Source organism: Oncorhynchus gorbuscha, linkage group LG13, assembly GCF_021184085.1.
Source record: "Oncorhynchus gorbuscha isolate QuinsamMale2020 ecotype Even-year linkage group LG13, OgorEven_v1.0, whole genome shotgun sequence".
NCBI lineage: Eukaryota > Metazoa > Chordata > Actinopteri > Salmoniformes > Salmonidae > Oncorhynchus > Oncorhynchus gorbuscha.
In genome coordinates, this window is record NC_060185.1 from 75783884 (window position 1) to 75798192 (window position 14309).

The window sequence follows — 14309 nt, forward strand, 5'->3', positions numbered from 1 at the left end:
ATTATGGTGGAAAATAAGTATTTGGTCAATAACAAAAGTTTATCTCAATACTTTGTTATATACCCTTTGTTGGCAATGACAGAGGTCAAACATTTTCTGTAAGTCTTCACAAGGGTTTCACACACTGTTGCTGGTATTTTGGCCCATTCCTCCATGCAGATCTCCTCTAGAGCAGTGATGTTTTGGGGCGGTTGCTGGGCAACATGGACTTTCAACTCCTTCCAAAGATTTTCTATGGGGTTGAGATCTGGAGACTGGCTAGGCCACTCCAGGACCTTGAAATGCTTCTTACAAAGCCACTCCTTCGTTGCCCGGGCGGTGTGTTTGGGATCATTGTCATGCTGAAAGACCCAGTAACGTTTAATCTTCAATGCCCTTGCTGATGGAAGGTGGTTTTCACTCAAAATCTCACGATACATGGCCCCATTCATTCTTTCCTTTACAAGGATCAGTCACCCCCATGCTTCACAGTAGGTATGGTGTTCTTTGGATGCAACTCAGCATTCTTTGTCCTCCAAACACGACGAGTTGAGGTTTTACCAAAAAGTTATATTTTGGTTTCATCTGACCATATGACATTCTCCCAATCTTCTTCTGGATCATCCAAATGCTCTCTACAGACATGACGGGACATGTACTGGCTTAAGCAGGGGGACATGTCTGGCACTGCAGGATTTGAGTCCCTGGCGGCGTAGTGTGTTACTGATGGTAGGCTTTGTTACTTTGGTCCCAGTTCTCTGCAGGTCATTCACTAGGTCCCCCCGTGTGGTTCTGGGATTTTTGCTCACCGTACTTGTGATAATTTTGACCCCACGAGACCTTGCGTGGAGCCCCAGATCGAGGGAGATTATCAGTGGTCTTGTATGTCTTCCATTTCCTAATAATTGCTCCCACAGTTGATTTCTTCAAACCAAGCTGCTTACCTATTGCAGATGCAGTCTTCCCAGTCTGGTGCAGGTCTACAATTTTGTTTCTGGTGTCCTTTGACAGCTCTTTGGTTCTGGCCATAGTGGAGTTTGGAGTGTGACTGTTTGAGGTTGTGGACAGGTGTCTTTTATACTGATAACAAGTTCAAACAGGTGCCATTAATACAGGTAACAAGTGGAGGACAGAGGAGCCTCTTAAAGAAGAAGTTACAGGTGTGTGAGAGACAGAAATCTTGCTTGTTTGTAGGTGACCAAATAGTAATTTTCCACCATAATTTGCAAATAAATTCATAAAAAATCTTACAATGTGATTTTCTGGATTTTTTTCCCTCATTTTGCCTGTCCTAGTTGAAGTGTACCTATGATGAAAATTACAGGCCTCTCTCATCTTTTTAAGTCAGAGAACATGCACAATTGGTGGCTGACTAAATACTTTTTTGCCCCACTGTAGGTCTGATATCTGATTGGAGGTTAACTTTACAGTAGCAGTATTGGTCAACAACTCAGATTTTGAATCCAAACAACTGAAATATTAATTGTTCTTTCTCTTATGTTCCTGACCAGGCGATGTCAGAAGAAGGCCCTAAAAATTGTCAAAGACCCCAGCCACCCCAGTCATAGACTGTTCTCTCTACTACCGCATGGCAAGCGGTACCGGTGTGCCAAGTCTAAGACAAAAAGGCTTCTCAACAGTTTTTACCCCCAAGCCATAAGACTCCTGAACATCTAACCAAATGGTTACCCGGACTATTTGCATTTTGTGCCTCCCCCCAACCCCTCTTTTACACAGCTGCTACTCTCTGTTTATCTTATATGCATAGTCACTTTAACTATACATTCATGTACATACTTCCTAAATGGCCCGACTAACAGGTGTCTGTATATAGCCTTGCTACTCTTTTTTCAAATGTCTTTTTCCTGTTGTTTTATTTCTTTACTTACCTACACACACGCATACCTTTTTTCCCACACCATTGGTTAGAGCCTGTAAGTAAGCATTTCACTGTAAGGTCTACTACACCTGTTGTATTCGGCGCACGTGACAAATACACTTGGATTTGATTTGCTGTGGTGAGATACCTACCCTGTTTCTCTCCTTCTCCCATGAGCTATGGGCCATGGCACAAGCAATGGTTTCTTTCTCTCTCTCTTTGTCTCTGACCATGCTTAGAATAATGCCTTGCAATGCTTGTTAATGCTTTGTAACTTAAGCTTCATGCCTTGTATGTGAATCCCTTCATTTTACAAAGTAATTAAATACACTTGTATTTAGAATTCCATTCCCGGACATTTCTTCATTGCCTATTACTGTAACTCAACCATAGTCAAATCTATCTTTATGGAGTCAGATAACCATTTGAGTAGGCTAATGGCTTAGTCTTATTACGAGTTGCATGTGATGTGTATACATTATATAGAATACTGTATATACACATATCAAATATTACTGCCCACTAGATGTCTAGAGTTCTATATTTCTACTATATGGTATCATCCACCACTACTGGAGATGCAATAGCCGGTTTCTAGATCAGTGGGTAGCTTTTCTGGACACACACAATTAAATAGAACACTATCATGTATCTCTGGCTGAACCCCCGTGGATATGATATACTGTAAATAACAAATTATTAGCCTTCATATTGTGTAGCTGGTTCTCTGTGTACTATAGCATCACAGTCAGTAATTTACTACTGTACAGTTTAGAGCTGAGAGGTGGTCCTCAGGGGGTGGTGTTGTTAATGTTTCTGTACTGTACTTATGGGGGAACATGATGTTGCGTAACAAACTGTGACAGCCGCTGAACTGCGACAAGCGGACCTCATACTGTGTCTGTTTCCTCCATGTCGTTTCAGATCTCGTCGTCAAAGTCGCCAAGGATAAATTTGGAGCCATTCAGTCGGAGTATCAGAAGGTGAGTCTGTTTGTGGACACACTTTGTGTTTATCTGTGCTTGTTCATAGATTTTTATGATTTGACTTTCTCACTAGTGTCACACAGTTATTTATGATTAAGGAAATGACTCATATTTGAGATGTTGTGCACTTCCCTATCTATTCTAAAGCAATGTGTTAATTGCTTTTGTAATCCAAGGCGAGACCTTCTTATGTGTTAGTACGCTGGAAGAACAGTTATTGCCTCTGGCAATGTGTACGACAGCAAACAGAGGGAGAAATTAGTCATGTTTTTGTCTAATAAACACCTTTAATTAACAACTATTTTTTTCTTTGAAGATCTAGGCTTCTCCTGAATCTTCAGAAGAAAAGTGTTTGAATGTTTCCAGACAGCATTTATTTATTCCAGACAGCATTTATTTAACTGTTTTGAAGCCTCCAGTCAATTGCAGGTCAAAACATTAAAACGACATCAAATATGGAATGTACTATACATTAGAGCCTATAGATGCTCTTTGTCTGTATGTGCAACTGTCTGAATATGCATGTGAATTTTAAGTTTGATTTTCTGCTTCATCCACATTATTTCTTTGACTCTGCGTTGCCTTTATCTTCTGCATGCCTTCTTCATCTGACTGGGCAATCCTCAGCCAGAGAACATTGTGCTGACGCTCCAGGTAAAGTTTGCACACTACCTAGCCTCCTATACCTTCATCCAGCTGTATGGTCCCAGTCCTTCCCCAACTACCCCTCACCCATCTAGCATATCTTTAGCTCACTCTGCCATCACATTTATTGAAGTGACCCAGCGGGCAAAACACGTCGCAATGAGATCAGATGTTGCAATGACAACGTGAGGTTGTACACTCATGGCAAAAGGACATTTTGTGTACATGTCTTTTTAGCAACTATAAAACAAATACCTCTTTATCTGCTTCTAATATGGTTATCTGACATCTCTTCAACCAGAAAACCAGACTTCATAACTTGACTGTCTATTCCCATGACAAATGTTGTCCGCTGGGGTGAGGGTCCTAGAAACTAATATAAATGGTTATAATTGGAATTCGATTCAAAGTTCTATGACAGTCAGGATATAACCAATGGGTTTATATGGGCTTTTACTGTAATGTATTAAATGATCCAGAGGAGGCCGGTCTCAATGTAATGGCGGGAATGGAATACATTTTCATTGATTCCATGTGTTTGATGTGTTTGGTACCATTCCAATGATTCCATTCCAGCCTTTTCAATGAGCCGTTCCTCCTATAGCTCCTTGCACCAGCCTCCTCTGATGTGATCATACCAGTCATACAATGATAGGCACAGTTTGTATCTGTGTATGAGCAATTTCTTAAAGGGTCAAATGTGTTTAGGACCAGGGATTTCCATGGCAACCATTCAGTCAGGCTGAGTCCTCTGCAGTGTGATTTTCCTCTTCTCTCCCAGCCAGCCAGTCAAACCATTGCCATGCTGAGCCTCACTTGAGCCCTAGTTGTGCTGCTGAGGCCAGAACTCCAGTTAAATCCCAAGACACTGATATATTCAGTACAGTCATAGTCCATAAAGAATCTCATATATCACATTCCCGTATGACTGGAGAGATTGTGTCATACTGATTTTCATACAGTGCATTCGGAAAGTAGTCAGACTCCTTCCCCTTTTCCACATTTTGTTACTTTACAGCCTTATTCTAAAATTGATGAAATTATTACTAACCCATAATATTTTTTATGTATTAAAAATAACATGTATTAAAAATAAAAAACAGAAATACCTTATTTACATACGTATTCAGACCCTTTGCTATGAGACTCGAAACATTTAACTCAGGTGCATCCTATTTCCATTGATCATCCTTGAAATGTTTCTTAAACTTGATTGGAGTGCACCTGTGGCAAATTAAATTGAATGGACATGATTTGGAAAGGCACACACCTGTCTATATAAGGTCCCACAGTTGACAGTGCATGTTAGAGCAAAAACCAAGCCATGAAGTTGAAGGAATTGTTGGTAGAGCTCTGAGACAGGATTGTGTCGAGGCACAGATCTCGGGAAGGGTACCAAAACATTTCTGCAGCGTTGAAGGTCCCCAAAACCACAGTGGCTTCTGGAAGAGGTTTGGAACCACCAAGACTCTTCCTAGAGCTGGCCGCCTGGCCAAACTGAGCAATCGTGGGAGAAGGGCCTTGGTCAGGGAGTTGACCAAGAACCTGATGGTCACTCTGACAGAGCTCCAGAGTTCCTCTGTGGAGATGGGAGAACCTTCCAGAAGGTGGCCTTATGGAAGCCACTCATCAGTAAAAGGACCCTAATAGCCCGCTTGGAGTTTTCCTGAAGGCACGTGAAGTACTCTTAGCCCATGAGAAACAAGATTCTCTGGTCATATGAAACCAAGATTGAACTATTTGGCCTGAATGGAAAGCGTCACGTCTGGAGGAAACCTGGCAGTATCCCTATGGTGAAGCATGGTGGTGGCAGCATTATGCTGTGGAGGTATTTTTCAGCGGCAGGGACTGGGAGACTAGTCAGGCTTGAGGGAAAGATGAACAGAGCAAAGTACAGAGAGATCCTTGATGAAAACCTGCTCCAGAGCACTCAGGACCTCAGACTGGGCGAAGGTTCACCTTCCAACAGGACAACGACCATAAGCACACAGCCAAGACTATGCAGTAGTGGCTTTGGGAGAAGTCTCTGAATGTCCTTGAGTGGCCCAGCCAGAGCCCAGACTTGAACTCAATCAAACATCTCTGGAGAGACGTGTAAATGGCTGTGTAGCGATGCTCCCCATCCAACCTGACAGACCTTGAGAGGATCTGCAGAGAAGAGTGGGAGAAACTCCCCAAATACACGTGTGCAAACTTGTAGCGTCATACCTAAGAAGACTTGAGGCTATAATCGCTGCCAAAGGTGCTTCAACAAAGTCCTGAGTAAAGGGTCTGAATACTTATGTAACTGTGATATTAAAGTGTTTTATTTGTAAACTGTTTTTGCTTTGTCATTATGGGCTATTGTGTGTTGATTGGGGGGGGGGGACTGTTTAATCCATTCTAGAATAAGGTCACTTGCCAGGCTGGGCAGAGATGCAGAGTTGTTTTTAAACATTTTCTTTCGGTTGGCCTGAAGGTTTTTAGGCAAAATAACCCATTCAAAACGGAAAGGTCCTTGAACGTGGGAATATGCCAGGCCTATTGGGCCAGAATTAATGATGGCCTATTGTATAGATAATAAAACAAACATGAACAAAATGTTTAAGAAATCTGATTTTTTTGCATAAATACTTTGCTACAATGACACACTTAGTTTTCTACCCACCTCGTTCCTTACTTTTAGCATGTGCACGTAGTAAGTACACAATCATGCTTTTGGGATAAGTGTTTTTTCAGATTTCACAATGATTCTTTAGATGTGGACACTACTTCAACACACTCCCACTCTCGCTCTTGGTCCTTATCTTTGGAAGGATGTTTTAACCATGTAAAGGGATTATATGCCTGGTGGTAAGGATTGGACAGTGATGATAGTTTGCTGCTACCAATACCATCCCATCATACAACCTCTCGCAATCTGACAGTTATTCTGGAGAGAAAAGTCACTTTTTCTCTCCTTGTTATGCACTGAGAGAATGGCTGTGTGTGTGTTTTCACTAATTGGACAAATGCCAGTAGAAAGTGAGTAGCGCACGGCCCACCTGGAATCTTAACCTTGAGAATTAATCCGATCACGTAGCATTGAGGTACACAAAGTGCCCTTGCAAGTTGCCAAACAGCTTTTGATGGAAAAATGTATTTAACAGCAATTGTGGTGGATGTGCAGAACTCTTAACAAAGACAAACAGAACCGTGTAAAGGCAAAAGAAAAGGCCAAACTATCAAAGAGCTGGTCAGACATGGATGGATGCTTTGTTCATTATAGTAAAAGTCACACATTCCCTCCGGCTCTGAGATTTACCACCTCTGATAATGTGGAGAGAATGAAGCCAGGGCGAGGGGGCTTTAGCTAAGACTGGATTTCTCTTTATCCATAGCCTCCAGGAACTACCTGACTGACACCCAGTGAGCTTTACTCAGCCAAAGAGTGGCTTTAGAAGTTGGATTAACTGAGCCGCCAGAGATTTAGAAACTTTGCCCAAAGTTTTCAAAACGAGCAGAAGGGAAAAGGAGAAGAGGTGGAAAAAAAGTTAAGTTCAGAATAGATTTGAGTCCGAGGTTTTTTACATTTTTTATTGAACTTTTATTTAACCAGGAAGGGCTCTTTGAGATTTGAAATCATCTCTTTTTCAAGAGGGTCCTGGAGAATGCTAAATGGCAAGTCAGCAGATCTCCAGTGCAGGAGGGTCGCTGGGTTATGAAGATTAAGATTACTGTGAATCAGTAGGGGCAGCCATGAGAGGAGTCATTCAGACATTTTGATAGCTGCCCCTTTCACCCTTTTCATATTATGAAGCAGCATAATGTCATTGTGACAAGTTACATACAGAGCAGGAATTACTGATTCCTATAAAATGTCTACATTTTTAACACCCTTGCTTAGTTCAGTTGAGATAGGAGGAGATAAGCGGGACAGGGACCTTATATAATAAGGGGAGGTGGGAGACATTGTTCATGATAACTGACATGATAACTTGAGTGCTCTAAAGTTTGGTCCATTGAGTGTTCAAAAGTTTTGTCCATTGGGTGCTCTCAAGTTTGGTCCATTGAGTTCTCTAACGTTAGGCCCCATTGAGTGCTCTAACGTTAGGCACCATTGAGTGCTTTAATGTTAGGTCCATTGAGTGCTCGAAAGTTTGGTCCATTGAGTGCTTGAAAGTTTTGTCCATTGGGTGCTCTCAAGTTTGGTCCATTGAGTTCTCTAACGTTAGGCCCCATTGAGTGCTCTAACGTTAGGCCCCATTGGGTGCTCTAATGTTAGGTCCATTGAGTGCTTGAAAGTTTGATCCATTGAGTGCTTGAAAGTTTGGTCCATTGGGTGCTCTCAAGTTTGGTCCATTGAATGCTCCAACGTTAGGTCCATTGAGCGCTCTAAAGTTCAGCCTATTGAGTGCTCTAAAGTTTGGCCCATGTACTTAATCCTCTATAGTCATGACCTCTACTCCATCTCACCTAGCTACCCCCACTGTAGCTTACACTGTTAGAAAAAAGGGGCTATCTGGAACCTAAAACAGTTATTTGGCTGTCCCCATAGGAGAACCCTTTGAATAACTATTTCTGGTTTCATGTAGAACCGTTTCTGCAGAGGGTTCTACATGGAACCCAAAAGGGTTCTACCTGAAACCAAATAGGGTTCTACCTGGGAACCAAAAAGGGTTCTCCTATGGGGACAGCCGAAGAACCCTTTTGTAAATTGTAAAGTACGTTTTTTTGTCTGTAATGTATTTTTCGTTATGTGTCGGACCATAGCAAGACTGGCTGTCGCCATTGGCGTTGGCTAATGGGGATCCTAATAAATCAAATCAAACCAAACCCCTTTTTTCTAAGAGTATAGCTAACTGAAGTAGCATTACTATTTCTGAAGCAACACTAAAGCACTAAATCTTTCTTTGCCCTTCACTAGAATTAGTCTCATTCGTTAAACTAATTGCACCTATTGAATTAAACATTTGTCTTATTTTTGTTGTTGTTGATTGCATGCATGTTCTTTGTGTTGATGTTCCCACATTTAAAGCAATTGTTGATGCAAAATGTCATGCAATGTATGTTTCTATTGATTTGACATTGTTAATGGCAGGGATCATAAACTATATACACTACCGTTCAAAAGTTTGGGGTCACTTAGAAATGTCCTTGTTTTTGAAAGAAAATCAATTGTTTTGTCCATTTAAAATAACATCAAATTGATCAGAAATACAGTGTAGACATGGTTAATGTTGTAAATTACTATTGTAGCTGGAAACAGCAGATTTTTTTATGGAATATCTAAATAGGCGTACAGAGGCCCATTATCAGCAACCACCTGTGTTCCAATGGCACGTTTTGTTAGCTGATCAAAGTGTATAATTTTAAAAGGCTAATTGATCATTAGAAAACCCTTTTGCAATTATGTTAGCACAGCTGAAAACCGTTGTTCTGTTTAAAGAAGCAATAAAACTGACCTTCATTAGACTAGTTGAGTATCTGGAGCATCAGCATTTGTGGGTTCAATTACAGGCTCAAAATGGCCAGAAATGATTAACTTGGATTAGCTAACACAACGTGAACGTGCCATTGGAACACAGGAGTGATGGTTGCTGATAATGGGCTCCTGTACGCCTATGTAGATATTCCATAACAAAATCACCCGTTTCCAGCTACAATAGTCATTTACAGCATTAACAAAGTCTACACTGTATTTCTGATCTATTTTATTTTATTTTAATGGACCAAAAAAAGTGCTTTTCTTTCAAAAACAAGGAAATTGTGACAAGGAAAAAGTGACCCAAACTTTTGAACGGTACTATAGATTCAACCAATTTTTTTCTGGGGCTGAATGTCGGGGGGCCAGAACATAATTACAAATCATTTGTATACTGCAAATTGACCACAAGATTCCAAAACAGATATAATATTTGACTAAAACATAATAATTTCGAACCTTGCTTTCATTTGTATACACGTGTCTCTGTTACAGTCTTTTATGTCCAACAATGAAAATGTATTTGTTTTTATTTTATTTTGCTCAGAAAACTTGCGGGTGAAATAAAACCACCCATCGGCCGTTGGTTGGGAAACCCTGTTTTATGGTGTTATTCCTGTTATCGTTTGAATTTTTGCTGCATAGTATGCAAATAGTATCAAAATTCAGAAATGATGTCAAACGGTATCAATGTGCCATGCCTAGGCTTAAAGTGTCACACATTTGGCATTGATTTTGAGGATAATATCTCCTCGGCCATCAATGCCAGGCCGCAGTTGTAAATGAGAACTTGTTCTCAACTGGCCTACCTGGTTAAATAAAGGTGGGGGGGTGGCCAAATTGCAAAAGCTATCAAACATGGCCATGGAGTAGCCTACTATGTACTGTATGAAATTACATTTAAGGAAAGTGTCAATGCCAACTGTGGGCTCTCATCATCATTCTGGAATTGTCTACTCCTCCCTCTCTACTTCTCCCCCTCTCCTCACTCCCTCTCTTCTTTACCATCTCCCTCCTCCAATCTACTCCACTTCTCTCCAGGCCATCTACTATGAGACAGGCTTCATGGTGTGTGCCGTGCTCGGCCTGCTCTTCATTGTCCTACTGCCCCTGGTTGGCCTCTTCTTCTGCCTGTGCCGCTGCTGCGAAAACTGTGGCGGCGAGATGCACCAGCGCCAGCGGAAGAACGCTGACTGCCAGCGGGGCCTGCTCACCACACTGCTCTTCGCCACCTCGCTCATCATCACGTGAGTCCACATCCATTAATATCTTATTTTCAATAATCACCTAGTACGTTTACATGCACACTAATAATTTGATATTAAACTGATAATGGAAGTAGGCCGGGTATTGCAATATTCACGAAAACACCTAACTCAGCTTATTTTAATCAGCGTAAGGTCATAATCGAAGTAAGCATACGTCGTTTAAAACACCTGGTTTTTGACCAATCTTTCTACATGTAAACAGCTCAATCAGAGTTTCAGCTGTGTATTTGATCTGCATCTACCCTCACCAGCAGCACAAGCCTCCATCTTTAGTGAAAAAAAGTTTGGAAAGTATGTATCTTAGAAATAGTTTTCACATACAAAATGTATATGTCCGAACTCAGAATCAAATAGGCTTCCCAAAAATAACATGTGGTAAAAATTTTGATTTGCGATTTTCTGTGTGTATCTGTGTCCAATCATCAGGTAGCCTGGTTTCAGATGTGTCCATGTAAACAAGTTTATTACGGAAATTGTTATTTTTGCAAAGCATGTAAACATTTAATTCGAGCTATTATATTAATCTGACTATTCACAAGAATCCTTTTAATGTTTGCATGTAACCATACTCAGTGGTGGAAGTTAACTAAATCTGCAGGAAGGGTTCACTTAGTTCTGGTCCCCTTCTGCCTAAAAGCATTGGACCTAAATGGTTTTCAATTGAAAATGTTGTTCAAACAGGCCTTGGATGTCATTTTAGGGTGTCTTTGTGCTCCGTCCGGATTATAATCTAGGGAAAACACTGGGTAAATATGAAGGCTACACTAGAAGATTTGAGCCTGCCTTGGCTACCTCAGTCCTCCTACTATAAATGTAACACAATACAACCACACATTAATCGCAGTTTATATCAAGAGAGCCCCCTGGAAATCTTCTTCAAAAGACCAACTACTACGTTTTTTATGATCATTTATAAAAAATGTGGAATGGACATTTTACATAGACACAGTTCCTTCAGAAAGTATTCACACCCCTGTACTTTTTCCACAGTTTGTTGTGTTACAGTCTGAATTTAAAATGTATTAAATTTAGATTTTGTGTCACCGGCCTACACACAATACCCCATAATTTTGAAGTGGAATTCTGAATTTAGACATTTTTATAAATTAATTAAAAATGAAAGACTGTAATGTCTTGAGTCAATAAGTAACACCTTTGTTATTGGAGTCTAAATAAGTTCAGGATAAAAAATGTGCTTAAACAAGTCATAGAAAGTTGAATGGACTCACTCTGTGTGCAATAATAGTGCTTAATATCCCTTTGACCATGGCGAAGTTATTAATTACACTTTGCATGAGAAGGAAGCCAGTACAGAAAAAAAAATATTACAAAAATGCATCCGGTTTGCCAAAAGGCACTGAAGTAAAACCTTATGTCCTGAATACATGTGAAAAATGTACCACTCTTCACATTTTCAAGCATGGTGGTGGCTGCATCATGTTATGGGTATGCTTGTCATCGGCAAGGACTAGGTAGTTTTTTAGGATATAGAACTAAGCACAGGCAAAATCCTAGAGGAAAATCTGGTTTAGTCTGCTTTCCAAAAGACACAGGGAAACAAATTCACCTTTCAGTAGGACAATAACCTAAAACACAAGGCTGCACTGGCGTTGCTTACCAAGACGACATTGAATGTTCCTGAGTGGCCTAGTTACGATTTTGACTTAAATCGTCTTGAAAAGCTATGGCAAGACTTGAAATTGGCTGTCCAACAATGATCATCAACCAACATAATAATGTGCAAATATTGTACAATCCAGGTCCCAGATTCACAAAACACTTCTTACGCAAAAATGTAACAAGCTTCCTGTTAGGGATGATGCAAATTTTTGCAGCTTTTTGTAAAAAATTGCGCAACATTTCAACGTCCTGATACTCATGCCAGGAATATAGTATATGCATATGATAAGTATGTATGTATAGAAAACACTCAAGTCTCTAAAACTGGTTGAATCGTGCCTGTGGCTATAACAGAACGTGTTTAGGAGTAAAAATCCCAGGGAAAACTGTTCACCAAAAACACAAAAAATATTCATCCGCCAGTCAATGTATTGTCTAAGGCGACAGACAAAAAAACGAGGATTCCATTTCAATGCCTACAGCTTCCACACGATGTCGCCAGTACTGGCATTTTTTGGCTGCTTTATTCTTGGTTAGATGACGTATAGGCACTTCCTTTCTTGGGGCTCTCCGCAGGATGTTATGAAAGTGAAAACATGGAGGTTGATTTCAAGACTTGCTGCTATCGAATACAGATCGCCCCGTGATCAATTTGATAGATTATTAACATTTATTAATACCTAAAGTTGGTTTAGAAAAGTAGCTGGAAGTGATTTGTAAAAGTTTATAGGCAACATTTGTAATTTTAAAAGTTGACGTTGCGTCTTGTAAAGCGGAATTTTCCTGGATCAGACCGGTCTTCATGAAATGACATTTTGGATATACAATGATGGATTTAATCGGGAAAAAGACCCAATTGTGATGTTTATGGGACATATAGGAGTGCCAACAGAGAAGCTCGTCAAAGGTAATGAATGTTTTATATTTTATTTCTGCGTTTTGTGTAGTGCCGGCTACCGCAAAATCTGTTGTTTAGGTGACTTCTGGTATTTTGGGGGGTGCATGCTATCAGATAATAGCTTCTCATGCTTTCGCCGAAAAGCATTTTACAAATCTGACTTGGTGGCTAGATTCACAACGAGTGTAGCTTTAATTCAGTACCTTGCATGTGTGTTTTAATGAAAGTTTGAGTTTTATCGAAAACTATAGGTGGCGCTCTGAAATTTACGCTGATTGATGTTCCTGCACTGGGATTACATTCTGCGTCATCCCTAACAGGATGTTTATAAGTTCATAAGATAGTTCGTAAGTGAAATTCCTCAACAATATCTTAAGATATAATGATTTATGAACTTCTCAAATATCTTCTTACAAATCTTCTTAAGAGGTTTAACCGTTTAACTAGCAATGGCAATCGTGTTAGCATATTTCAATGTTCTAAAACATGTTCTTGGGTTTAAAATAATCAATACTGAAGCATTCAGATGAAGTTTGTGAGTGAATTAAACATGGTCAATTTAATTCATGAACTTTTTCTCTCACTGCCCTGAGTTTAAGACAATAGTTTATCTATCTTGGAATTAAGAATTATTTTCAAGAATGTAATTTCATCTTAACTTTTTGCTTAAGGAGAAAGATAAGAAATGACACAAAAAATGTTCAATAACCTTTTTGAGTAATAGCAACTTTGCTTAACTTTCTTCTTAAGTCTATAGTTAAGGGGAAAATGGTAGTTAAGAATACATTTATTCTTAAGAAGGTTTTGTGAGTCTGGGCCCAGGTGTGCAAAGCTCTTAAATACTTACCCAGAAAGACTCACAGCTGTAATAGCTGCCAAAGTTGATTCTAATGTGTTGACTCAAGGGTGTGGATATATTTCTGTATTTAATTTTCAATACATTTGGAAAAAAATCTAAAAACATGTTTTCACTTTGTTGTTATGGGGTATTGTGTGTAGTTGGGTGAGATATATTTCATAATTTTTTTATTCAGGCTGTAACACAACAAAATGGGGAATAAGTCAAGGGGTATTAATACTTTACATAATATGCGTTTTTATAGTGTCTCTATAGAAAAAACAAATGGTCAAATGTACTTACAGCACATTATTGGCTAGGCAGTAGAAATAGCCATATACAGACACAATATAGACCGTATCTGTGCCTTTGGCTCTACGGTGGAGGAAAGAGGATTCACCAAGCTTCTGTTCTTTGTTTGATGTTCCTGTCTTTACGGCTTTATTGGAGAGAGAGTGCTGCATTATTACAAATTCCAGAGGGGAATCCTAGCTCCACGGAGACAAGTGTCTGAGAGAGAGAAACAACCCAGAGCTCTTATTAAATCTCCCCGGCCACCAGGCGAAGACGCCACAACGATTCTAATGAAGCAATTACACTTGGGCACAGGGGTGAGGAGACCACTTCTCGAGCTGAGGGACAGGGAGTGTGTTACCCAGAGGGCACATGCACGTGTACAGCGCATACACATATTACTCACACACAAACACACACACACAGGGTATTACCAAAAGAGCGCAATCGCTGACAGCT

At 40.1% G+C, this 14309-nt stretch overlaps 1 protein-coding gene across 12 annotated transcripts in view; it reads left to right on the forward strand.

Moving 5' to 3' along the window:
- Window positions 1–14309, forward strand: part of LOC123993527 (prominin-1-A-like) — a 112644-nt gene that overhangs the window by 44721 nt on the left and 53614 nt on the right. For 8 of the 12 annotated variants that reach the window (XM_046295765.1, XM_046295771.1, XM_046295772.1 and 5 more), the window contains exons 2-4: window positions 2783–2841; window positions 3472–3498; window positions 9974–10179. In XM_046295765.1, coding sequence (XP_046151721.1) covers window positions 2783–2841; window positions 3472–3498; window positions 9974–10179 — 292 coding nt within the window. The remainder of the gene's footprint in view (window positions 1–2782; window positions 2842–3471; window positions 3499–9973; window positions 10180–14309) is intronic. The other 4 variants (XM_046295768.1, XM_046295773.1, XM_046295770.1 and 1 more) reach the window with 1 other exon arrangement.